The sequence below is a fragment of the Mustela nivalis genome (genome assembly GCF_964662115.1).
Source record: "Mustela nivalis genome assembly, chromosome: 7".
Lineage (NCBI taxonomy): Eukaryota > Metazoa > Chordata > Mammalia > Carnivora > Mustelidae > Mustela > Mustela nivalis.
This window is the reverse complement of record NC_139026.1, coordinates 60,156,111-60,181,914: the sequence shown is the minus strand read 5'-3', so window position 1 is coordinate 60,181,914 and position 25,804 is coordinate 60,156,111. Positions and strand designations below refer to the sequence as shown.

The window sequence follows — 25,804 nt, the reverse complement described above, 5'->3', positions numbered from 1 at the left end:
GGAAGGGAAGCAGGCTCCCTGCTGAGCAGAGAGCCCAATGCAGGGCTCGATCCCAGGACCCTGGGACCATGACCTGAGCTGAAGGCAGAGGCTTTAACCCCTGAGCCACCCAGGCGCCCCATCAGAGGAGTTTTAATTTGAAGGTAAGAAACTAGAATTAAATTTATGATTGAGTATCTAAATAGTAACCATAGAACTGTTACTTGAACTGACTGAAGTGATACTCCACTCTGAAACTCCAGTGTAAAAATAGTAGCCAGTATCCATCAATACCCGGCAGAGTTCAGAATTCAGTGAAAATTCAGGCCACCAGGAAGTTTTAGTATTCCATATAGTAATAGTAGAGGTACTTAATATTTCTAGAACTCTTACTGTATGCCAGACATTGGGCTAAGAGCTTTATGTATATGAACTAACTCAATCCTCATAGCAAATCCATAAAGTTTGTGTTACTTCTGTTTTACACATGAGGAAACAAAGGCATTTGGTCAAAGGTCATGCAGGCAATAAACCATGCAGGGTTAAATGATCTCTAAAGTCTAAAACAACTTGCTGTAAAAGGGCAAAGAAGGGGCAATAATCTAAGGGAAAGAGTTTAAATGCAGAAACCAGAAAGGGAGAATTTTGAGAATAGTTTCATATGAAAAAAAGAGGCTGCAATATTTTGATTTTCTGCTTCAAATTAGTCTGGAGAATCTGTTATGCTTAATCCAACCATTTATAATAATCTTAAGAGCTGTTAAAAGATTATCGATCCTCAGATGATTATGTTGAAAGGTTTGAACGCCTGACACTTTAGGAGCAAATACAGCCCTTATTATGCACAAAGTGTCCATTAATGTTAAAAAAGCAGCATTTCAAAATCTTCTTTCAGATGATAATATATTCATATAACTAAAAAGATAAGAATTTACTTTAAAAGTATACAATAAAACATCTTCCTCCCATTCCTAACACCTATCCACCCAATTCCCCCCACCATTATTTCATTAGCTTCCCATATATCCCTCCAGAGGGACACACATTCTTCCACAGTTTCTCCATATAAGCAAAAATGAATAAGTACTTTTATTGCCCGCCTCCCGCTTTTCCACAAATGGAATAGCACATTTATTATTCTGCACAAAGATCTTGGAGAAATTTTTATATTCAATCAAAGTTTCTTTGTTTTTTTAAGTATAGCTGCATATTATTCCATTATGTGAAATGCCATAATTCATTTAACCGGTTCCCCACTGACGGTCATGTGGGTTGTCTCCAATGTTTTCCAGCTGTTACAAACCATGCTGCAAAAACATCTTTGTACGCATGGCATTTTCTATACCTGTGCACAAATATTATAAATTTCTAAAGCAGAATTGGTGGTCGAAGAACATTAGCATTTGTAATTTTGATAAATGCTGCCAAATCACTTTCCATGGAGGTTGTACCAATTTGCATTACCACCAGCAGGGTATGAGTGCCTGCTGATTTGTAACCAAGCTTATTAATTAAATTTTTGGATTTTTGCCAGTCTGATGAGTTAAAAATGGTATCAGTGTAATTTTAATTTGCATTTTTATAATGAGTGAATTTGTTTATGAGCCTCTGTATTTTTTGTCCATATTTTCTTTTCAAATTCTTTACACATTAGTCTGTTGTTGGCCCTTTTCTTACCAATTTCTAGGAGATGGTTATTATTAGATAACCAACTGTTTGTAATAAATTGCAAATATTTCACCCATTTTATCATTTATCTTTGAATTTTTAAAAACTTTGCCATAGTTTCTTATATCCTGCAAAATTATCATGGCTTCTGGATTTGTAGTCATCACTATACTAGGTCATCCTCAGATTATAAAGGATTTTTTTCTGTTTTCTTTGTCATATATGTGGCTTTGTTATTTACATAGTCTTTCACCCATTTGGTATTTATCCTAGCACACGGTGTGAAATATGCTATCTCAACACTACTGAATTTTCCCATAGTGGTCTGACCACATATTAAATCCCTGAATGTATTTGACTCTATTTATGGACATTCTATAATGTTCTACTTATTCATCCTTTTTGGGCCAACACTACACTGTTTCAATTATTCAAGCTTTGTAATGAGTGTTAGATATGGTAGGGCTAGTCTTACCTCTATGTTTTTGTTACATTTTCTTGGCCTTTATTTGTTTATTTTTGTTTATGAACTGAAGAATTAACTTATCTACTTAAAAATAAATCCATTAATATTTTAAAAAATATATTCAAAATTAAATCAGAAATATCTGACATCTTTATGATGTAGAATCTTCCTGTGTAAGAACATGCTATGTCTTTTCATTTGTTTAAGGCATTTTTGAAATTCCCAAGTAATGATTAAATGTTTTCTTCATTTGATCTTGCACACTTCCTGTTCAATTTATTCCTAGATATTTTCCCCCACTGTTACTGCAAATGGGATCTTTCTTCTATTTTACTTCTATCTTTATTCTTTTATCTATATTCTATTGCATATTCTTAAATGCAATAGATAGCTATAAATCTATATTTGGTCCCTGATACCTTTAATGAGTCTTCATCATTTGTGATAGATTCTTAGTTGATTCTTCTTTTTTCTAGGTATAGGATCATATTACTGGTAGACATTGTTTGTTTTGTCTTCTTTTTGCCAAAATTTGTTTTTAAGTGTTTTTAAATTTCATACACTCATTTCACAAATTTTTATTGACATTTTATGGACAAGGCACTGCTCTAGGCCCTTGGAACACATTAGACAAAATTCTTCTCTTCGTACTTCTATAGTGGTGAGGGAGATTTAAAAAAGCAAAACACACAATAAATAAGTGAAATTTATGATAAGATGAATATAATAAATGATAAGGAAAAAAACCCAGAACATGATGAAGGTGCTGGGAACTAGCAGAATAAGGGTCAGTTTGCAACTGTAGATGGGATAATCACGGTACTTCTCATTACGAAAGTAAATTTTGAGCAAAAACATGAAAGAGGTGAAAGAGTGAGCCACCTGTTGGTTATTGTGATGATCACGGGCATAGTGTCTTATTTTATATTTCAATGGAAACACTTTTCTACTGTTTCCCTGTCATGCCTAATGTGGGCTTTGGAGAGCCAAGATAGATACACTTTCTCATGTTAAAACATTAACCATTTGTTTTTATTTGAATACTTCACCAAGAAAGTTTATTGAAATTTATCAAGTTCCTTTTCAGGATCTAGAGAGACAACCATATGATTTTCTCTGTAAATCTTTGAAATTTATTTATTTATATTTTAATTTTTTAAACTTAAATTCATTCAATTAACATATAATGTATTATTTGGTTTAGGGTTACAGGTCTGTGCTTCATCAGTCTTATATAATAACCAATGCTCATTACAACACACACCCTCCCCAGTATTCATCACCAAGTTACCCTTCCCTCTCCCCTCTCCCATCCAGCAACCCTCAGTTTGTTTAATATGATTAAAAGTCTGTTATGGTTTGTCTCTCTCTCTGGTTTCATCCTGTTTCATTTTTTTCCTCTCTTCCCCTATGATCCTCTGCCTTGTTTCTTAAACTCCTTAAATCTTTTAAGATAATAACATCGATACTATATATTACCAATATTGAACCATTCCTGCATTTCTGGTCCTCGTGAATTTCTTTAGAGTACTGATGGATTATTTTGGCAAGTATTTCACTTAGAATATTCCACTGATACTCTGAAGTGAGATTAGGTTGTAATCCCTTTTTTAATTCTTATATCTTTGAAGCTACTGGCATAAATACTGTATGTGCTTGATAAAAATAATATGGAAAAATTTTCTTACTTTTTTTCTGCTTTGGAATTGTTTAAATAACAGGGGAATTATCTACTTTTTAAGGGTTTTGTAGACTCCCTCTGGAAATCATCGGAACTTGGTACTGTTCTAAACATCACTTTTTGAAGCATTTTCTTTTCTATCAAACTTGATCTTTTCCGGGGCAAATAAATTGTTTTCCTGGAACACTATTTCAGATAGATTTACAAGTTTAGTCTTGTACGCTTGAGCAAACTAGTCTCTTACTGTTCTTCAGTTTCATCTTTTTCTATGGTTACTTCTTGATTCTCCTTTTGTATTTTATATATTTGCATTTGACTTCCATTCTTTTGATTAGTTTAACTTCTAATTAACTAAACTACTGGCTTCTCTATTTCTTTGTATTCTTTTAGCTTCCAAATTTATTTATTCTATTTTCTGTGTTCTAACTCATTAATCTCTACTTGAATCTTCAACCATTTTGTTTTCTTTCTTTCTTTCTTCTTTTTTTTATTCCTTTGGTTTGTTTCATGGTCTTATTCCAATTATTGAGCATTATCTTTCTCTTATTGTTTCTGAGATGTATAGCTATTCTTTAGAAATTCTGCAATTTTGTTTTTTAAGTCCTTTTGGTCCAAGAGTTGTTCAAAAGAGCTTATTTTTTTTAAATCTCCAAACAAGTATCTTTTACTTTTCTGAATTTTTAAAATTAATTTTTCACTTTACTTTCTCATGATTAGAAAATGTATCTGTACTATTTCTACTTTTTAGGATTAATTGAAATTTTCTTTATGGTCTAATATATACGCTATTATCATGATTTTCAGGATAAAGAATTTGATATAAATTAATAAATTTTGCCTCATTAATTTTACTACTTAGTTTTTGATGTATCTACTTACTTTTTTCAGTCTTTCATAAATCAAAAGAAGTGAATTAGAATATCCTATTACCAGTCTATTGTATATTTTTCCTTGAATGTTCCATAATTTCTCTTTTATATATGTTGCTCTCATATAATTGATATATGTATTTATATATAGCATTATTTATGTGTAATAACTCATATCTTTATTGAGAATTGTACTTACAGTTGAAACTTGCATTCTTGTTTAATTCAATGCTCCTGGCCTAAATGCCACCTATTTTCTCTGTTCTTCCTGTTTTACGTTATTAAAGAAATTGCAACATTTTTGTTTTTATGATTTTTAAAGGAAGTTTTTGGCTAAGGAATTTGTTTTTATTTGTATGCATATTTTTACTTGTGATACTTAGAAAAGCTTTTACTTTTGTTCTGGTGGTTACTTTTATTTAGTATTCTTAGACTTTTATTTTTTAGACAATATTTGTTACCTAATAGAAAGAGATAAAATTAGTGTGCATAATCTTTTACACTTTTCTTTCATCTACCACCCAATTATCAATGTATGATCTTAGTGTTTCTCTAACACTAATATTACATATGTTAAGATTTTTTTATTGTCTGACTTGTTAGATTTTAGTGCTATCTTTGATACCCAGCTATTAGAAAGGAAATACTTAGAGAAACTCTCCTCTCATCTTCTTTTCATCTTTTCCTGCCCACATCAGCCACAGGTAAAAGTCTAAAATAATTTTCTAATTGGAAACATATATGATATAATATAATATAATATAATATAATATAATATAATATAATATAGTAAAATGCATGATATTTTAAAGCTTTCTACTTTCAGAAACAACTTAAAATTAGTATTTATAAGTAGTCCTAGCCCTCCCCTTCTGTATCATTAAAATTTACATTGGAAACCTGGTACCATACTTCTCCCCACAGATAACTAATCTGGGCTCTGCTAGAGCAAGTAACAGTAACATTGACCAGAGAGACTCTGCCATGAAGACTGTGGCTTTAAGTTCCCTTTTAAATTTGCATCTCCAATTGGAGGTACTGATGTGAAGTAATGATTAAAAGCTCCTGTTTGTAACCATTTGTAATTATCAATGGCATCTAAACATGCTCATTAATTCACACTCTTCACTTTGACAACTGTTGTCTTCGATCATTTTCTACTCTATTACCTATGTTATTGTTTCTATACCTTGGCAAAAATCTATCTTTTGCATGTTGGTGTGGTGTACTGGTGGAGAATGGATAATTATATATATATATATATATATATATATACATATACATATATATATATGTATGTGTGTGTGTGTGTATATATATATATATATTTTAAGATTTTATTTTTATTTATTTATTTGACAGACAGAGATCACCAGTAGGCAGAGAGGCAGGCAGAGAGAGAGGAAAGCAGACTCCCCGCTGAGCAGAGAGCCTTATGCGGGGCTTGATCCCAAGACCCCAAGATCACAACCTGACCCGAAGACAGAGATTTAACCCACTGAGCCGCCGAGGCACCCCAATAATTTTATATTTTAATGGAGGTATTATTTGGCATGGGACCTATATTAATTTGGAAGGACTATAGAGGATCATGACAGTAGAGAGTTAAAGAATATACAAAATAAAATCCAGCAACTTTCTGAGTAGTGCTTTAGTTGAGTGTGGTTGAGTCTATAATATTTAATGTGATTATCTGTAGAAGATTTTTTTCTAGATGATACTTCAAGAGGACTCTAGTGGTGGGGAGTGAATTCATTGTGCCAGGACATTGCTACAGGAAGTGGTAAGTGTGGGAGTAGTAGCATGATTTGGGGTTTTAATTTCTTCTCTTTTGTCCAAGCTACCATGACAAGCCACCATGGTAGAGAATATAAATGTGTCTTCCATTGTTCTTTCTATAATCAATAATTTATTCAGTAATTATTGATGGAGAATCTAGACTTAACTCTAGACACTAGAGTTAAGCCCTGGGGATACAATGATGAGGAATATGGACATGGATTATGTCTTCACGGATTTCTAGTCTACAAAGACACTCATGAGCCATAAACATCGTTGCAGTAATTTTGAAAAGAAAAAAAAAATTTAGGAGTATATAGCAAAGACAAATAAGATGAGAGCTGAAGGATGCAATATATATATATATATATATATATATATATATATATATATATATATATGAAGGTAGAATAGGGTCAAGTGGTCTAGGCAGAGAAAGGTGCATCTGTTAGGTGCTGAGGTGCTTGTCTCAGTTGAGGAACTGGAAAAACACAAGAATCAAGATAGGGAAGAGCCTGCTATTAAAGCTGGAAGGGGAAATTGGGGGATGCCATCATGAAGATTTCGGTCTTTGTCATAAGGGCAGGGGTAGCTACATAATTTCAGAGGCTCGGTGATATGAAAATGAAAATATGGGATTCCTTTTACAAAAATTATTAAGAAATTATGACAGTTGAGTATTAAACCAAATGCAGGACCTTTCTAAGCACTGTGCTTAGTGTGACTGCACTGGTCACAAGCCCATGACATTGGCCTACCTAACAGCAAAGAGAAACCAAGGGAAAGTGTGAAGTACAGAGGAGTGACGACTGGATTGGCAGTTTAAAAAGTTATATTGTTCTACCAACGCATGTTTAGTTGGTGAGTAAAGGCAGAGGAATATTAATATCTCTCAGATCCAGGATTATAGATTATTACTAATATTACCTTCGCAAGGCATGTGCTTAGATACGTAGTTATCCAGAATCTACTCAATTTGTTAGTAGAAGCAGTAAATACAGTAAAGTCTGAGATTTTTGCTCAAGGTCATCCAATGTCAACCAATATTTTAACACACTTGAATAATTTTTTCCTCTAATCATTTAACAATAGAAGCAGAAAGTTTCAACTAACTGACAAGAATATTGCTTAAAATAAATCATGTTCATTCTTGTTTATGAAAAAAGTATGAAGAACTTGGAAGTTTGGAAAAGAAAATAATTTAAATACAAGGAGGACCAATGTCCTGCTCATCCTTGTTTGTTGTAGTGATTTGCATATTCTGTTTAGAAGATGTGTTCTATTGTTTTAAAACAATAGGCTATATTTCATATGCAACCAGATATTGAGAATCAAGTCTTTTGTCCATCATCATTCTGCCAAAACAAGTCTTGAATATTGTATGCTGTAGTAAGCAATAAGTGAAGAAGAAAAAATTCAAATAACCATTTTATTTTTTACAATAACAATCCTAATTTTGTGTGTGCTTATGAATTTCAAATGCCTTACAGAGAAATAATACTATCACAAAACTAAAAAATTGATAGTGATCCACAGTTTTAATTTTTCAGTACATAGAGAATCAAACTTCTTTAAGGACTTTGATGACAGAATAGAGGTCAACCTATTACTTTTTAAAATGTCTGACAACTCAAGAAATCAGTAACCTTATTTTTTTTTAAATCTGATTAATTCAAATTTATAAATGTTAATGTTAAAAAATAACCCCAGCTTTTAAAAAAAATACCCCAAATATTTTTAGAAAGAAGACATTTGTTAAATATTTGTGTACTATGACAATAAAAAGGAAATATTTTTTGTGGATATCGTTCTTCTTTAGACACATGCTATAAATCACAAGGACTTTATTTACTTATTAATGTTTATTGTTTGGCTATATAAACAAAGTGTCTTAGAGAGTGATACCAAATGAGTAAAACGTAGGAGAATGAGAGAGGTACAATCCTCCTATATTAATTTGGAGCTTGTGAGTGCAGAGCAGTGCATAGTGGGGAAGTGAGTCGTCAGTTTAAAGTTACTTCAGTTTAACAGAAGAGGAGGCAGACACACACATAAATATACAACTTAATAAGCAATTACACTATTCAACTTGATCTGATTGGATAGAACCATGCACCTAAGGTTAGGAAACCACAGTGGCAGATAGGAGCAGAGGCGATAAGTAGATGGGCCTCATCTTAAAGGCAAAGAATCAGAAGGAGGATATGGATAAAATAGACTTGGAGTTGCAAAGGAGACAGGGGTGAGGTCTAGCAAATTACGGGACTGCAAGTCTTGCGTGAGATAAAAACTAGTCTCAGTATTGGATAACTACTGGCAATGGAATTTTATTATGAATGCTTAAAATTGATGGGACATTCAGAGAGAGTCCCTTCCAACTTAGGAGAAATACTAGAAAAGTTAATTAGAACTAACACACATTTGACAGAGAAAGGGTGGGTAATTGTGCTGGGCTAGTTTGGGATCCAGATAATAAAAAGAAGACTTCATGAGGGAGGCAGAATAATTACTGACCTTTAAAAGATAAGAGTGAAGCTGCGAGATAATTCATAATCATTATTATTGCCTAATATTTATTTTTGTTGCTTCCTAAGCTGTTGAGTAAACTGGAAGACCTACCTGCAGGGGGAAAACAGGAACTTTGTCTCTGAAATGCAATTCCACCTCAAAGTACAATTAACTGAAATGAATTAATAGTGTGACATCATGTAGTTATTATAATTGGACAAAAATACATTGGTTCAATTTAACTTGAACATTTTCTAAGGGGTTAAAAATCTTTGGAAATAGTTAGAAAAGACCCTTAAAGCTTATTCTTTAAAGAGAGTATAATTTGAAAGTTGAAAATAATATTGTTGTGATATTTTTTGCACAATTATATAGAAACTCAAAAATTGTACATAATAATACTGATAACATTACTTGCCTAGGTCCACAAGCGATGATTCTTCAATTGTTTGTTGCACAGGCTCAGAGAGGAAAAAACTAAGCACACAATCACTCTGAAAAATAAGACAAAGTATAATATTTCTTCATATCTTATATTTATTTATTGCTCCTATTCCTGTGATGGGGGGATGGACCCCAATCTAATATGACTGGTGTCTTTAGAAAAAGGGGAAGTTGAGACACATTCAAGTAGGAAAGACAATGTGAAGAGACACAGGCCAACGATGATCTTTTGTAAGTCAAGGAGAGAGGCATGGAATGACTTTTTCTGTCACAATTATTAGAAAGAACCAACCTTGTGGACACCTTGATTTCAGACTTTGAGATTCCAAAAATGGGAGACAATGTATTTCTGTTGTTTAAGTCACCTAGTGTGTGGTACTTTGTTAAGGAAGCCCGAACTAACTAACACAGCACCCAGTGGTGATCCCTACATCTATGACCGGGATTCTAGTCCTTCCTTCTCAGGAACCTTGTGGAATATCTCAGTCTATACTTCAGTAGATTTACCTTCTTCCTTTCTTTCTCATCAACATAAAGTAGTCTCTTCATTAACAACTAACAAACAGAAGAGTCAAACCACACAAAGTGTACTCACACATGAACAGTACCTTCTCCCAAATGCCCTTTTCAAACCCTGTGTTATTTCCCACCTCTTTGACAAATCTTGAGTTGCCAACATTCATACGGCTTCAACTTCTTCAATTTCTACTCTATGATTTATAACACTCAGTTTTCTGCCACAAACTGTCATCCAGAAATGTTCTTACCATTATTTTTTTTTAAGATTTTATTTATTTATTTGACAGAGAGAGAGAGAGAGATCACATGTAGGCAGAGAGGCAGGCAGAGAGAGGGCGAAGCAGGCTCCCCGCTGAGCAGAAAGCCCCGTGCAGGGCTCCATGCCAGGCCCCTGAGATCATGACCTGAGCTGAAGGCAGAGGCTTAACACACTGAGCCACCCAGGCACCCCTCTTACCATTATTTTTAACAACTTTTACTTTTCAAATGTCTTTTTTTCCCCCCTCCAAATCCAGTGGAGGATTTTCTTGGCCTTTAGATAGCTGTTCCATTTTTAGTGAGAAACTCTCTTTCATTTGCTTTTATGATACTAAGTTTTCTCAGTTTTGCTTCTATCTGTCCCACCATCTCTCTCTATATATCTTTTTGAACTATTTTTCCTCAGGCTCCTTTTCTTTTGCTTGTAATATAAGTTCTAGTGTTCCTCATTTCCAGGCCATTTCTCTAATTACTGACCCATTCTTTCTGCGTGATGTTATTTATCCCTTTTGGTGGCTTCTATAATGATGTACAAATCTAAACCTTAATCCCAGATCTGTCTCCTCAGCTCAGCCTGCTATTTCATAATACCTGTTTGTTGGCTTCCTTGACTATTTGAAAGACAATTAAAACTGAAAAGTGCACCAATAAATGCATCTTCTTTGCCCTCAAATTGCTACTTCTTCTCATGTCCAGACTCAAAATAGGGTGTATCTTTTTAGACTCTCTGTTCTCCCTTACTCTACACGTAATATTTATTGCTAAGTCTTACTGACTTTAATTCTTAAATATCGCAACCATCCATTTTCTTCCTTTCAGGTATGCGTCTGACTTCCAGCATCATTACTTCTCACCCAAATTACAGCAGAGTGTTTCTCTAAGCCTTATCCTGTTACCCTTTGATTCAATCTATTCTCCATTTAATTGTCAAACTGATCTTTCAAAGTAAAAATCTAACAGTTAACAGCTTAAAATCTGACAGTGGCTCCCCATTGCTCTTAAGAAATAGGTCAACTGCTTCACAAGGCTTGTATGACCTTCCTTGATTGGGATAATGCTCATTTTCCCTCTTCATCTCTCAGCATTTCTCCTCCAGTTATTTTATGCTTAACTATGGATGAATTATATTTATTTCCTCAAGTGTGTTGTGCTCTCTCACCTCCTTATCTTTCTACACATTCCATTATCCATCCTTTCCACTTCTATCCACCCATTTGCCCAAGGTTTATCACCTGTTTTCTTTCCTATTCCTTTAGTTTAGTCAATAAGGTATCAAAAGAGGGATTGTCATTTATTCACTCATATCTAATATAGTATTTTTGCTCAAAAGATATTTCTTAACCAGAACTGAGATCTCTCTTTAGATATAGAATACATTGCTTTTCTAATACAAATATTCTTATCTATGTAGCAATTTTATACATCGTAAATTAATTAATTACCAATTTTGATCTCTATGTATTGATCTCTTGTGAGCTTGCTTAATAAGACTCTATCCTCAAGAAATGTATCCATATTCAAGATGCTGACTAAACCAAGTTTTCTTATTTTGAAAGCTTGAAGACAAACTTAAGACTGTGCAGAATTTGTTGAAGAAAATTTGACCTTCTTTGGCCTTTTGACAACTTGTCAATTATTCTTCTCTGGCAACATTTTGGCCTCACCACCCAATGGTTATTAAACTTCAATAGAAGGCAGAATATCTTCCCAATTAGTATCTGAAATGTCACCACCAGCTAATTATTCCCTTGTGTTTACACTGTCATATCCTCATTTGTAATTCCGGGTGTGGGTGACATACTAAATACTAATTCCTTATTGTAACAAGATTGTTTTCATTCTTGAGGAGAAACATGATTCAGCGTCAAGGGAGGCAGAAATCAAAGAAAGGGATGAAGAGGATAGGATAAGTAATGCTGCTGGATCTTAAAATAATTGATTTTAAAATTTTCTCTGACTTGACTTTACTTATGGGCATGTCTCCTTCTTCTTTTTAGCACATTACACCACTGGGTAGTTTGAGTTATAGAAATGTCAGTAGCTACAATTGTTCTTACTGAGAACTTAGATCAATGTTCTCAACTGGGTTTATAGTGACTCCTAAGCAATGTGGCTATATTTAGCTCTGTAAGTTTTATACTGAGCAACTTTACAGGTGCCATTTTTACATGAACTGCAAGTGTAATCCTACTTAACAGTATTGCCCATATGTAGGGCTGGCAGATATAGCAAATAAAAAGAGAGGATGTCCATGCAGTATTCATAACATACTTATTCTATTTTTTTTCCTTTCACTGTATTTTACATATATGTGTATTATTTTCTTTTTTCTTTAAAAATAATATTTTATTTTTTTCCAGTGTTCCAAAATGCATTGTTTATGCACCACACCCACATATGGTACATAAACAACATACTTATTCTAAAAAAACATTTATCTCAAATTCAAATTTAACTGGATGGCCTGCATTTTATCTCACTACCCTACAATATGAAGTGTCTAGAAAATGTGTGAGCACACTTTTGGTTGTCTCAGAGGATACAACTGGCAATTAATGGGCAAGGCCACTTATCCTAAATGTCCTGCAATACACTTAGGAGATTCTTACGTTACGAGGAATGTTGCTTTCCTGCTTAATCCTTCAAAAGATAATCATCTCCCAGGTTAAAAAAAAAAAAAAAACAAAACACTCTGGATTTAATTACTTTATTCCAGAAGTGGGAAAATTGAATATTAGATAGCATAAGTGATTCACTGATTGAAACTAGTACCAAAAAAAAAAAAAAAAAGCCCCCAAACAAAGAGTGGTAGAGAGTAGTCAATAAGCCCAGGACCAACTATGTTACTATTGCCAATGGCCTACAGATGTGAAGAATGCATATGGGGGACAGGTAGGAGATGTGGGTAGAGAGAATTCTGTAGGAGTCCTAGAAAATGGTAACGCTACACAAGCTTGAAACTACTGTGACCTGTTGATGAATTTTAAGCAGAAAAGCATCACAATTAGATATTTTTAGAAAGATGACAGTGTAGCATTGTGGAGGAAGGGAGAAAAACAGCAGCCAGTTTAGGAGAATAATCATCAGTAAAATTCCTCATATGCTCAATATATTGTATTTTCTGAGCATTCCATTCTGATTTCCCACTAAATCTCTAAAATGGCATTTGTGTTCTTTCCCATTCTATTTATAATCCCAGTGCTGGTTGTGAGGTAGGTCTCCTCTTTGCATCTCCTTGGTCTTCTAACCTCCCTTTGTTCTTTTTTATAAAAATACTCTGCTTTGAAGATCGTGTCTGCTGACTATCCTGCCCTCCTCACTTGCCGTTGCACCTGTCTACTGATCTTTAGATCACTGATCTTCACTCCTTGAACATTTTCCACCTTGGAACATTGTATTGTCTTCAATAGTTCTTGTCATAATTCATACTTATTTTAATATTCACATAAATTATCCTTCCCTGTGGTTACCTTCTTTATTTTTGAATTCTTCTCATCCATTGATTTTGTTCTGCATCCCACTCAGTCACTCACTCCTGTTCCCTTGATCTTGATCAGTGAAGAAATCTCTCATTAACCTTGACTTCTAGCTGCTTAGTCTACTATCACCATCTTCTTCCTTTCCAGCCGATTCCCTCTAGTTATACAACTCAAACAATCTGTTGACTCTAAGACCTTTTCACTGGCCTTACTCATTTCATATTCTCATGTTCCTTCTTGGACAATTTGGATCTCATGATTGATACTAATAATTCCATTACATATTTCTTTCAACTTGTTTGGCCCTCTCTCCTTTTATTTTATTATATATTTGTCAGTAACCCAACCTGGGTTATGCTCTGCCAACTCTGCAACTGCAGCAGGCCTGCTGAATGTTCCTGGAGAAAAGCATTCAACCAACCACACTTTGTTGGTCTTACTATGACCTCATGCCCACTACCCTCAAGTTGGTTTTTAAGATTTTCTGGCAAGCTATATGTGTCAGTAGTCCATTTATTCCTCTATTCATCTACAGGTCTATCTAATAACTTATCCTTGCTCCCCAACATGCCCACACACTTTCCCTCTCTTTCAGTCTTCTCAAGGCTGTCTCCTTATTGACAGAAAAAATGGAAAAGAATTTCTATAAGCTTCCACCAGCACACCTGTTATCTTACCTCATTTCTATCCTTTTCTCTATTACATGGATGTAATTAAAGCACTATCTGTGCTTTAATCTGAGATGAATTTGGGCACTAGATCCCATGCTCTGCTCTCTACTCAAAGTCAACACTTTGGTCTCTGGTTAAGTTCTCATTTCTTTCATTATCAATTTTTGCTTCTTTGGTGGATATTCCTAGCAGCATACATACATGCTATGACTTAGTTCAATAAACAAAATTCCTGACCTACATTTCCCTGCACACTATCTTTTTCCTGTTCATCCTTAGAGCAAAGTCTCTTCAAGGATAATTCTCTAATTTCTATCCCAAATTCCTCTTTTCATATTCTCTTTTGAACCTGTTCTAATCAAGGTTTTGTTCCTAACACTTCCATCAAACTGTTCTTATTAGATTCACTAATAATATGCATTTCGCTAAATCCAGTGGCCAATTCCCAAATTTTGCCCCATCAGTAGTATTTGAAATGGCTGATTTTTCCTTCTTTAAAATGGGTTTTTCTCTTCAATTCAATTCAACAAGATACTTCTGGTCTCCAACAAGTTGCTTTTTCTCAGCCTCTTTTGTTGATTCTCTCCCATCCTCTCAACTTTTAAAATTGGTATGTTGCATGGTCTAGCCCTCAGATCTCTTCTCTTTTATATTCATGTTTCATCTTAAATAATCTCATCCAATCTCATGGCTTTGAAAACCAATTATTTGCTGACAACTCCAATATTTTTATTTCCAGCCTCTCTTTTTCCCTCAGCTCAAGACATTCAATTTTCCACTTGACATCTCTAATTAGAAATTTCATATGGAACTCAAACTTAGTATACTTTGATCTAAACTCCTGTTTGGGGGCACCTGGGTGGCTCAGTGGGTTAAAGCCTCTGCCTTCGGGCTCAGGGTCATGATCCCAGGGTCCTGGGTTCTCTGCTCAGCAGGGAGCCTGCTTCCTCCTCTCTCTCTCTGCCTGCCTCTCCGCCTACTTGTGATCTCTCTCTCTGTCAAATAAACAATAAAAAAAAAAAAAGAATCCTTAAACTCCTGTTTGCCCCCACTCTCTATTGACCTCCTATAGTTTTCTCCATCACAGCAAATACTTAACCAATATTAGCTTGTATGGCCATAATAGTGGGTTAGTGATTGCAACTTATCTTGACCCATCAGTGCCTGTGCCCTAATGCTTGTCAAATATCTGGAACATCCCTCCTATATGGAACATTATGTATTTAGTGAGTAAATTAATAAAAGTTTGGGATTTGTTCAGGGACTCTAAAGTTACTGGTCTTTGATATATTAATGGTTCCAGTAACTGGATTAGGCTATATTGAATGCTTTAGGAGGTTACTATATATATTTTTAGAGCAGATGTTTATCTAATAATGGTTTTAAAATATTTAATGTACTTTAAAGTTACAAATGCAGTCTACACAGAGCAAATTTGAAAGCCAATTAAAAAATTTTAAAATTAAAGTCTCTATCAGCTTATTTTTTGCTAAATTCAGAAATCTTATTAATATGTTTATCAATTCTATTAAAAGCCATTTGCAATTTAAAATGATTGATTTTTGAGAAAGTTGATCAATTCAAAGTTGTTGAAAACTTCAGTGTTTTTCCTATATCATATAAACATATTCTTGCTCTCAAAGACTACAGAGACTTATAGTATTTGCAAAGATCAGAAGTAATGTAATATAACACTGAGATCAATTTTTTCTCACTTTAAAATAACACATTAAGTATTCCCATTTATTAACTGGCTAGCCAACATCTAGAATTGGCTGCAAGATTTAGTTTCAGTGAGTTAAAACAATAAGCTAAATCTATCTCAAACACTGTGAAAGGCTGTAAAAGATGTGAATTTAAAAATGAATTGTAAAAGATGTGAATTTAAAAATGAATTCCCATAAGAGTTTTAAATCACAGTTGAATAGTAATTCTGTTTTATTGCCTTTTTCATAAAGCAGCTTGTCAGAATGTCCAGTCTTTAATGTAGTTCAACACACTGTATTTGTACTGGAGTTACATAGAAGAATGACACTGTGAAGAATGGTGAACTTCTAAAGAATCTTTTACAATTCTGATTCTAAAATGTCATCAGTACACTTCACTAGACTCTGAAAAATAATCTTGGTTTTCCTGATGGTAGACATGCGACATTTATCCTGCCTGCAACGTAATCTCAGCCAGCTCCAAAAAGGAAAAGAGCAATGTAGTGACAAATGTAGTAATTAACATCTGGGTTTAGCAAGTGGGGAACAAGAAACATATGTTCGCTATTAAGATAGGATTTACCCATTTGGATTTATTTTGACATTTGATTTCTGCTTAAAAAAAATAACATTGCTAAACCATAAGTGATACTATTCCTTATTTTAAGAGGCTTTCAGAAATGAACAGCAATCCCACGAAGAGCTAGAAATTACAATTAATATGGCTTTAAAATTTTAAAAAACAACAGCTGGTTATATATCTCAGCTGAAGTAAATGTAGATACAGGTGATTTTAGGTACTGCCATCATTTGCTGTAACTTTTTTTTTTTAAAGATTTTATTTATTTATTTGACAGATGGCGATCACAAGTAGGCAGAGAGGCAGGCAGAGAGAGAGGAGGAAGCAGGCTCCCCATGGAGCAGAGTCCGATGTGGGGTTCAATTCCAGGACCCTGAGCCACTCAGGCACCCCTCATTTGCTATAACTTTATGTTTATATGTTCTTTATTAAGATCTTAGTTAGTTGGCAACACAATTCCACCAAAACAGAGCAAAGTTTAAAGCAAAAACAATTTCTTTTATCACAACTATCATTTGTTTGAGGAATGAAATTACAATGAAAGGAAAAAAGTTTCTATTAGCGTGAAAGAAGAAAGTAAAACTAAACAAACAAACAAATCCCAGGTAGATACAGGACTAGGATGTCTAAACTGATGCTTCCAATCTCATCAGAAGAGATATTGAGGAAGTATGTAATTATAGTCTTCATTTATGCCTATTTTCTTTTATCAACAGATTATACGTGTGTGTGTGTGTGTGTGAATGAGAGTGAGAGACAGACAGACGGACAGAGAGACATGGTCTCAGAGATTTACAAGCATCCCTCTATCTCAGGTGCTCTTATGTCATTAGATTAAAGCCCCCAAGACATCTGTCCCACCACTGGACTTTAAAACAGATTTTTTATCTCATTTCCTGGACAAAAAGCAAGAGTGCTTAGAATTGGGAATGATCCTAGAAGGGACTAAGACAGTTGATTTTAACAAGATAAAATGGTCCCATTTTATATTCAAGCTATATCTTCTACTTCCTCCCCTCCTTTTCCCATTCATGGCTAAACATTTCTTTATGTTCATGAATGTATGTGTTTATAATGGTGATGAGTGCATTGAGAATAAAGTTTATATGGTATGAATTGAATCTCTTCAAAGCTCTTAATTTAGAGAGTTATACATAGTAATGTTATACATGCCCAATACAAATTAAAAACTCTTGACAAAGTTATGTACCGTGATATAAAATATTTTAAATAGTTACAAATACTAAATATGTTTATTACTAAACATATTTTAGTAATAAATGTGCTAATGTGACTAAAAAAGAATATGAGTTTCAGTGTCTAGGCATAGTAGGATTATTTGCTTTTCCTACACTGCCATATGACAAGCAGCTATGAAAGGAGAAAAGTATTTTGTTTATTTATTTATTTATTTATTTATTTGAAGAGGGAGTGAGAGAGAGAGAGGGAGAGAGCACAAGCAGTGGGGAGGAGCAGAGGAGGGAAAGTCCTAAGCCACGTCTGCACTGAGCACAGAGCCTCATGTGAGGCTTGATATCACAATCTTGAGATCACGACCCTGATATCACGACCAAAACCAAGATTCGGATGCTTAACCAGTTGGCTAATCATCCAGGCACTCCAAGAAGAAAAATATTTTTGGCCACCTGGGTAGCTCAGTTGGTTAAGCAACTGCCTTCAGCTCAGGTCATAATTCTGGAGCCCGAGTGGGGGATCTAATCCTGCATTAGGCTCCCTGCTCAGAAGGGAGTCAGCTTCTCCCTCTGGCCCTCCCCACCTCATGCTCTCTCACTCTCTCTCTCAAGTAAATAATATCTTTAAGAAAAGAAGAAAAATATTTTTATATGGGTTTTTCTGGGGCCAGGATGGGAATTATTCTATCCCAGGAATATTCAGCACGAATATGAATTTACTTTAAACCTCTTATTAGAAGAGGAAAGGAAACTTGTGCATGTATAAAAATTTCCCCTAAGTCATTCACATCACTTAAAATAATTAAAATGCTCATGTTACATTCATGACTTTATAGATGTTGGTGTTTATATAGATAACTATGTACATAACTATGTTTACAGGGGAAAACTGTATCAATAATACAAAATTTTAAAAAAATCTAAAAAAAATCCCTTTACATCGAAACAACTTATGTGATTTTTAGGTCAATAATGTTTTATTTAGTTAATTTTTAAAAATATTTTACCTTTTTATTTGACAGAGAGCAGAAGCAGAGGGAGTGGCAGAGGGAGTGGGAGTAGCAGGCTCCCTGTTGAGCAGGGAGCCTGTTGCGGGACTTGACCCCAATACCCTAGGATCATGATCCGAGCCAAAGGCAAATGCTAACTGACTGAGCCACCTGGAAACCTTTATTTAGTGAATCTTAAAATAAGTTTTCATTTCCAGTATATAAAAAGACTGCATCAGGGAAGTGTCCACCAACAGATGGAGACACTGAAGTATTCACCATGATTAATCCATTTGAAGATAATTGAAAACTGACCACATTATGCATTACACACAAAGAATTTGGATGATTAGGCAGGTCACACTGCTTATTAATGCTAATCAGCATTTGATGATATCGCTGTCAAATTATTATTGTTCTATTACCATGTAATCCATATAATGAGTAATTATATCAAGTCCCACAAAGTTCCTTAGGAATAAGGGGGGAAAGCCAATGTACGAAGTTATTAAAGTCTTTATGGAGCCACTGGCACCTATCTACATAGACAGACCATTGACAAGGACTGTACACTCCTTAGGGCAGTGCCCACATCTGATTTACCTTTTGACTTTCTAAAATAGAATTTCTCAAATCTGGCTGTGCATCGAAATCACTTATGTTAATAAGAAATAATACAGATACCTAAATGTCACTCTTTACCCAGAGAATTAGCATTTCTAAGGATTGGGCCTCACAGCATACTTTTTAAAACCTCCTCAAACTGTTAAAAAAAAAAAAAATTGATCATTAGCTGCTATTTTGATCCCCTCCCTGGCCAGACAGTATACAATGCAGGCAATCAATAAACATTTGTTGAATGACTGATACAGTAGTTTTCCAAAGTGGCCCCTATTATGCTAGCATCCACATTTAATTTTTGTTGACTTGAGTTTTATTAATACAGCAGTACTTTATTTATTTTGTAGTATAGAAATGACAACTAATAAAAGGATAAAGGACTTACATCTCAGGAAGGTATTTTAATGTACTCTACTCATTGTGCAAAATTCAATTAAATTATTAGGGGACTGTTACTTTGGCAGAAGGCATACCTATAATTTTGGCTTCCTTTTGTAAGAGACAAATGGGATTCCCTTTTTGGAAGTCCAGTGTTAGAAGCTGGCTGACACATTCTCACTTGGAGCATTTCTAGGATCTATTATTTTACAATAGTGTCTCATGTTTGATGATATAAATACCTCTTCTTTTTCTTTCTGGTTTTTGTTTTTGTTTGTTTGTTTGTTTCCCCTTACTCAACTCTTAGACCTTAATTCCTCCAAGGAAAAAACAGTGTGGTGCCTGAAATTTCTTCAGCTTTCTTATTTCTAAATACTGACCAACAGAGATTAAAAACAACAGAAAACAAAATAAAATATCTCTTCCTACGGTGTCAGGAGTACTTTAGTTGGCACATTAGCAAAGGCGAATGTGATGAATCCTATGAGCTCCGCGTCTGGTGATTTCACTCATCTGCGTGTATGCAGCAACAATTGTGATGGGCAACAATATTCACTAAGCCTTGCTGTGTTAAGCAGTACTTGTGCAAGTGTTCCCTACTTGCTATGTCTGACTCCTCTGCTTTCCTCTCTCATAACAGTCCTCTGCTAGCACTTCCATATGAACTTAACCTGTGAACAGATACATTCAAGAGTTCCCTAATGAAAGCCTGCTGCCACATGAAAACAGATCTCAGTATTTTCCTTATTCACGCTAGGGCCAGAAATCAGAAGTTCTCTCCACTTTACACTTACTTGTCTCTGCCTAAATAAGCTAAAGGCTGGCACCTGCCATGGTTACTAGATATTTTGCCAATTATTCTGCAAAGGCATAGCCCTTAAAACAGCTTTAGTATAATCAGTGAGGCAGCCTTCAGCATACATATCATCCCATCCACTATCCCCTCAGCATTTCCCTTATAGCCAGCTGCCGTACTCATAAGACCCTTGGACTATAGTATAGGTAATGGACATGGACTTCAGAAAATGGCAGAATAAGTAAGGTAGATTAATATGTCAACATTCTAAAAAGGGGCACGTGGCTGGCTCAGTCGGTAGAGCATGTGACCCCTGAGTTCAAGTCCCATGGTGGGCATAAAGTTTACTTAAAAAGATTTCAACATTCTATCTTCTTAAATATACAAAAACACTTGAAATCCAATGTAATAAATTAAGGTGCCTAAATCTTATAGGGCAGAAGCTTCAGTTATATTTCATTTTCCATTACTCACTGATTAAGACATAAAACCAAATATATTTAAAAGATAGGATACAATTTATATTGAGTATGCATGGACAATAGTTTAAATTCATGCATTCGCAATGTATCTACACATAACCATTTATTTATTTATTTATTTACATTCATTTGAGAGAGATACGGAGACAGAAAGCACAAGCAGGGGGAGAGGCAGAGGGAGAAGCAGACTCCCCGCTGAGTAGAAAGCCCAACATGGGGCTCCATTCCAGGACCTGGAGATCATGACCCCAGCGGAAAGCAGATGCTTAACCATCTGAGCCACCCAGGCACCCCTCTACACATAACCATTTATTATAGTATTGTTTTACTACCGCCTAATATTGTTTTCAGCAATTATTTTACATCTTTGTTTTCAGTTTCCTCATTACATAGTTCTATTCCCATGATGAACACATACTGTTTATTTCTTTCTCTTTGTTCATAACAAACATATTAAAAATGTGCTCTGAGTGGTCTTTCTGAAGACCACAATTATGACTCAGTGCACTATTAATGCTCATCCTTTAGAAGCATGGCCAGGCAGTATTCCTAGGCTCTGTACTAGGTAACCAGAAGAATCTGTCTCTAAGTTAGCACCTAGTAGGACTCAACTTTATTCTCTAGCAAGCCAGAGGTCCCTGTCATGGGGCTCATATGGGATTATATGCTGGGCTAAGGAAAAATACCAAAATTACATTAATTTTTATTTTGTAACATCATCCAAATTTTCAATATTTTATACAAATTTGTTTTTATATTTATTTATCTTCATTTTTTTAGATTCCAAACATTCTCTTTTTTTCTCAAGATTTTGTTTATTTATCAGAGAGAGAGCACACACAAGCGGGGGGAGCAACAGGCAGAGGTAGAGGGAGAAGCAAACTCCCTGCTGAGCAATGACTCCCATGCGGAACTTGAACCCAGGACTCTGGGATCATGATCTGAGCCAAAGGCAGATGCTTAAACAACTGAGCCACTCAGGTGTCCCTCTAAACATTCTCTTTATTATGTGTTTGATCAAGAAGAAAAACTAAGTGTGGGCAAGGGAAGGGACGGGAGGGCTCACCTTGCCTGGGAGCCACTCATCTGCCATCTATTTTTTCTACAAATTTTAAAACATTTATTACTTACTAGTTTAGTAGTTTCTGTGTAAAACATAAATGAATGACATGTTTTGGAAGCATGAGCTAATTTCTTTAAAAAACGCAAACTTGTAGGATATAAGAATAAATAAGAGATTGCTGCTAAGTACTTTTCAGATGCAAACTTTCAATCTTTTAGGGTTGAAAAGCAATATAAATCTATGGTTAATATATTCTAATGATTATGTTATTATTCATTTAAAATATTTATTGACTAGTGATGGGTTTGTAACTGTGCTATAAATGGGTAATAATTGAATAAATAGAGTCATTGAATTCTTTAAGCTTCAAAACTAGAGAAGAGCACATAACCATAATGGATGTGTGTTTAGGGTTCCTTCTATCTAGTGTAACTTTCTCCCAGTTTCTATTTACTAACGCCTATTTGCCCTTTAAAAACAACTTGAATGTCCTACTCTCTGGGATGTCTTCTCTAACTCACTTGGAATTGAGTTAAGTATGCCTACCTAAGTGCTCAGCCACTTGTCCTTTGATACAAAATAGCATCTCCAGCTGGGAGTCTACTAGCCTGGAAATCATATCGTTGCACAATCTTCTTGAGTCCATATTTGCTATAAGCCAGTAATATAGTAGGGAACACGAGTATTTACTATACTGAAGGCCAAATGTCTGGCCATATCCAAACTGGAAAAAAAAGGAAAGAAATCTATGGCATGAGTAATTTTTCTCAGAGTGCATCAGAACATCCCAGACAACTTGTTAGAAACACAGACTGCTGGGCCTCATCTCCAAAATGTCTGATTTGGGGCCCCTGGCAGACTTAGTTGGTAGAACATGTGACTCTTAATCTCAGGGTCACGAATTTGAGCTCCATGCTGGGTATAGAGATTATTAAAAATAAAGTTAAAATAATAGCCAATGGCCAAAATTTCTGATTTAGTTTGTCTAGGATGGGGCCAAAAATTTGCATTCTTGTAAGTTCCCCAGTGAGGTTCCTAGCACAGTCCAGAAACTGTGCTCTGAGAACCACTAGTCTTAGAAACCAGTAATAGGGATTTGAAAAATCTCATCTCTTGCTCCTGACTATGTGGAATTAAACATAGTCATTATTGACAATTTGGGGTTGTTTTCTAATAGCCACTGGACCCTTTATGGTCTGAATTGTGAGATTTTCTTCTTTTAAGTGGGTCTGATTCTCATCAAACCACAATATTACTCAATTGGAGGTACAGCAGTAAGCTAACATCCTAAATCAGCAAACCTACAGTTGAGACAGAATTTTTAATACATTCATTAACATATTGTATTTTTAAATTTCAGTAAGGTTTCCTTGACATACACTGATTTACTCTGCTACATAGCATGTAATTTTTAAAAATTTAAGCCATGACTGGTCTCCTCTAATGAATTTCCTAAGCTCCAAGTGGAGAGGAAAGGTTTTTGAAGGAACAACTAAGTGAAACAGGACTCTTTGACCTTTTAAATCCCAGTGTGGGATCTAGTCTAGCCCTCCTATTACAGTGCCTGCAATTTGCTGAAGCTTAAACTATGTATCTACATGTACAGCATGATATTATGTATCATACACATGGTATAATCCAAGTGCTGCTGGCATTTAATTAAGACTGCAGAGTTCAGAAATGGCCTGTATATGTCTGAAACAAGCCTGCACCAAGGGGGCACCTGGGTGGGGGAAGAGAAAAGACGGGGCTCACAATATTTTAATTGGGAAACCCATACTAGCAGCAGTCAGTTTAAGTGCTTCTGTCATTCACTCACAACTCCAACAATGGGCATTTTATTAATTAGCATATTGAATGCCAGAGATTAGATTTTTAAAATAAATATGGTAGCTTGTTGGCTACCATGATTAATATTAGAAATGGGCTCCTACTAGTGACATCAAAGTGACTCTAGATATGTGAATTACTTAAGAATATTCCATAAATGGTTTCCATTTTTGATTGAAAAGGCAAAAAACCGTAACAGGTGTGCACTCTGTACCCTTAGGGATAGTGTTCTAGATGATCCGTAAAGGGCTCTGTGTCTGTTCAAGAACTCTGGAGGATTCTGTTACTTTGGTACTTGCTTCTGAAACTTAGCATTTGTCTCATAGAAACCTCTCATGCAGATAGTTATATGAACACCTAATGTTAAAGAGACCTAGTGCTGCCTTGAACATTCATAAGGAGTTTTTAATATGGGTATGTGTGTATAGCTTATATACATATATATGTGTGAATAGGGTGGGGAGATCTTACGAATGCTGTTTTTGACTCATGTGAATGAGGGGAGCAGTACTGGGGTCTGATATTTCTCTTCAATTTTCTAGGCTATTCTCAGAATCCCTGGTGAGTATACCAAACACCTCACCAAGAACTCCTTAAATATTTTTTCATATGGAAAGTGTCAATAGACCTAGACCCTCTGAAATGGTTCCGTATGAGAGAAAAGGCATATTTGAGCATAGGATGGGGGTGAAGAGCAGAATGGCAGATAGCTCTGAAAGCTGAGGGTAATATGGGTAAGGACTGCAGTTCTAGAATCCTATTTTTGATAATGGTAGATTAAGTAACTTAGTGCAAACCTCCTGCTGATGATAATTGGATTATTACAATTTGTTTTTCAAACTTTGCTTGAAAACATCAGAGAGCTAACAAGATAGTGAAGAATTACCAGGCTAGGGTCTGGGGCAAGGATTTGGAGACGTGAAAGAGTTTTGGCACTACTTTTTTATTGTGGGTGTTTATTGATATAGGTTTGAACTGTGGAAGGGCTGAAAGGTTGAGCAGTACCTACTTTGCAGAGATAATAGGAGAGGAAATAGAATCCAGAGCTGCCAAGGAAGCTCTTGCTGAATCTGTCTTATTTTGGATTTAGAATCAAATTCACATCTAAGGAAAGAGATGAGCCAGAAATAAGCCCTCATAAAAGCTACAGTTTGGTTTTGAAAAATCCGAATCCCTGCTATTGAATTTCAGCAATCCCAGACTGTTAATGTCCTCAGATATTACAGTTCTCTAGTACAAGATAACAGCAACATAGGCCTCCAATTATTTCTACAAAAGATGTTGCAGTACAATATCTGGCCACAATAAAAAGGAAAATAACTAGGCTTACAAAGGATCAAGACTGAATGATAAAAGACTAGTAGAAACACTAGACAATAGAAATATACATGCAATGAGCCACAATACTGAAGTTTTTAGAAAGATTTAAAAAGACCTTTGGTTAGGGGCTCCTGGGTGGCTCAGCTGGTAGAATGTTCCACTTTCAATTTCAGCTGAGGTCAAGGTCTCAGGGTCTCAAGCCCTGCATTGGGCTCCCCACTAAGCGGAGAGCCTGCTTGAACCCCCCGCCCCTGTGCCGGCCCCTTCCCCTGTTCACTTGCTCTCTCTCTCAAATAAATAAAGAAATCTTAAAAAAATAACTATGCTTATTATTTTAAATATATATTTAAATATATATATATTTAAATAAATAAAATATATATATTTAAATATATTATTATTATATTTAAAATTTATTTTTAAATAAATTCAAATTTTTAGCAAAGAACAAGAAACTGAAAACAAGGAAATTCTAAGACTGAAAAATATCATAACTGAAATTAAGAGCTCAAAGGATGGATTTAA

General features: G+C 35.0%; 1 protein-coding gene across 3 annotated transcripts in view; it reads right to left on the bottom strand.

Moving 5' to 3' along the window:
- The window catches only part of PIK3C2G (phosphatidylinositol-4-phosphate 3-kinase catalytic subunit type 2 gamma), a 351,683-nt gene that overhangs the window by 31,543 nt on the left and 294,336 nt on the right, over positions 1–25,804 (bottom strand). For all 3 annotated transcript variants that reach the window (XM_082742400.1, XM_082742402.1, XM_082742401.1), the window contains one exon: positions 9,369–9,444. In XM_082742400.1, coding sequence (XP_082598526.1) covers positions 9,369–9,444 — 76 coding nt within the window. The remainder of the gene's footprint in view (positions 1–9,368; positions 9,445–25,804) is intronic.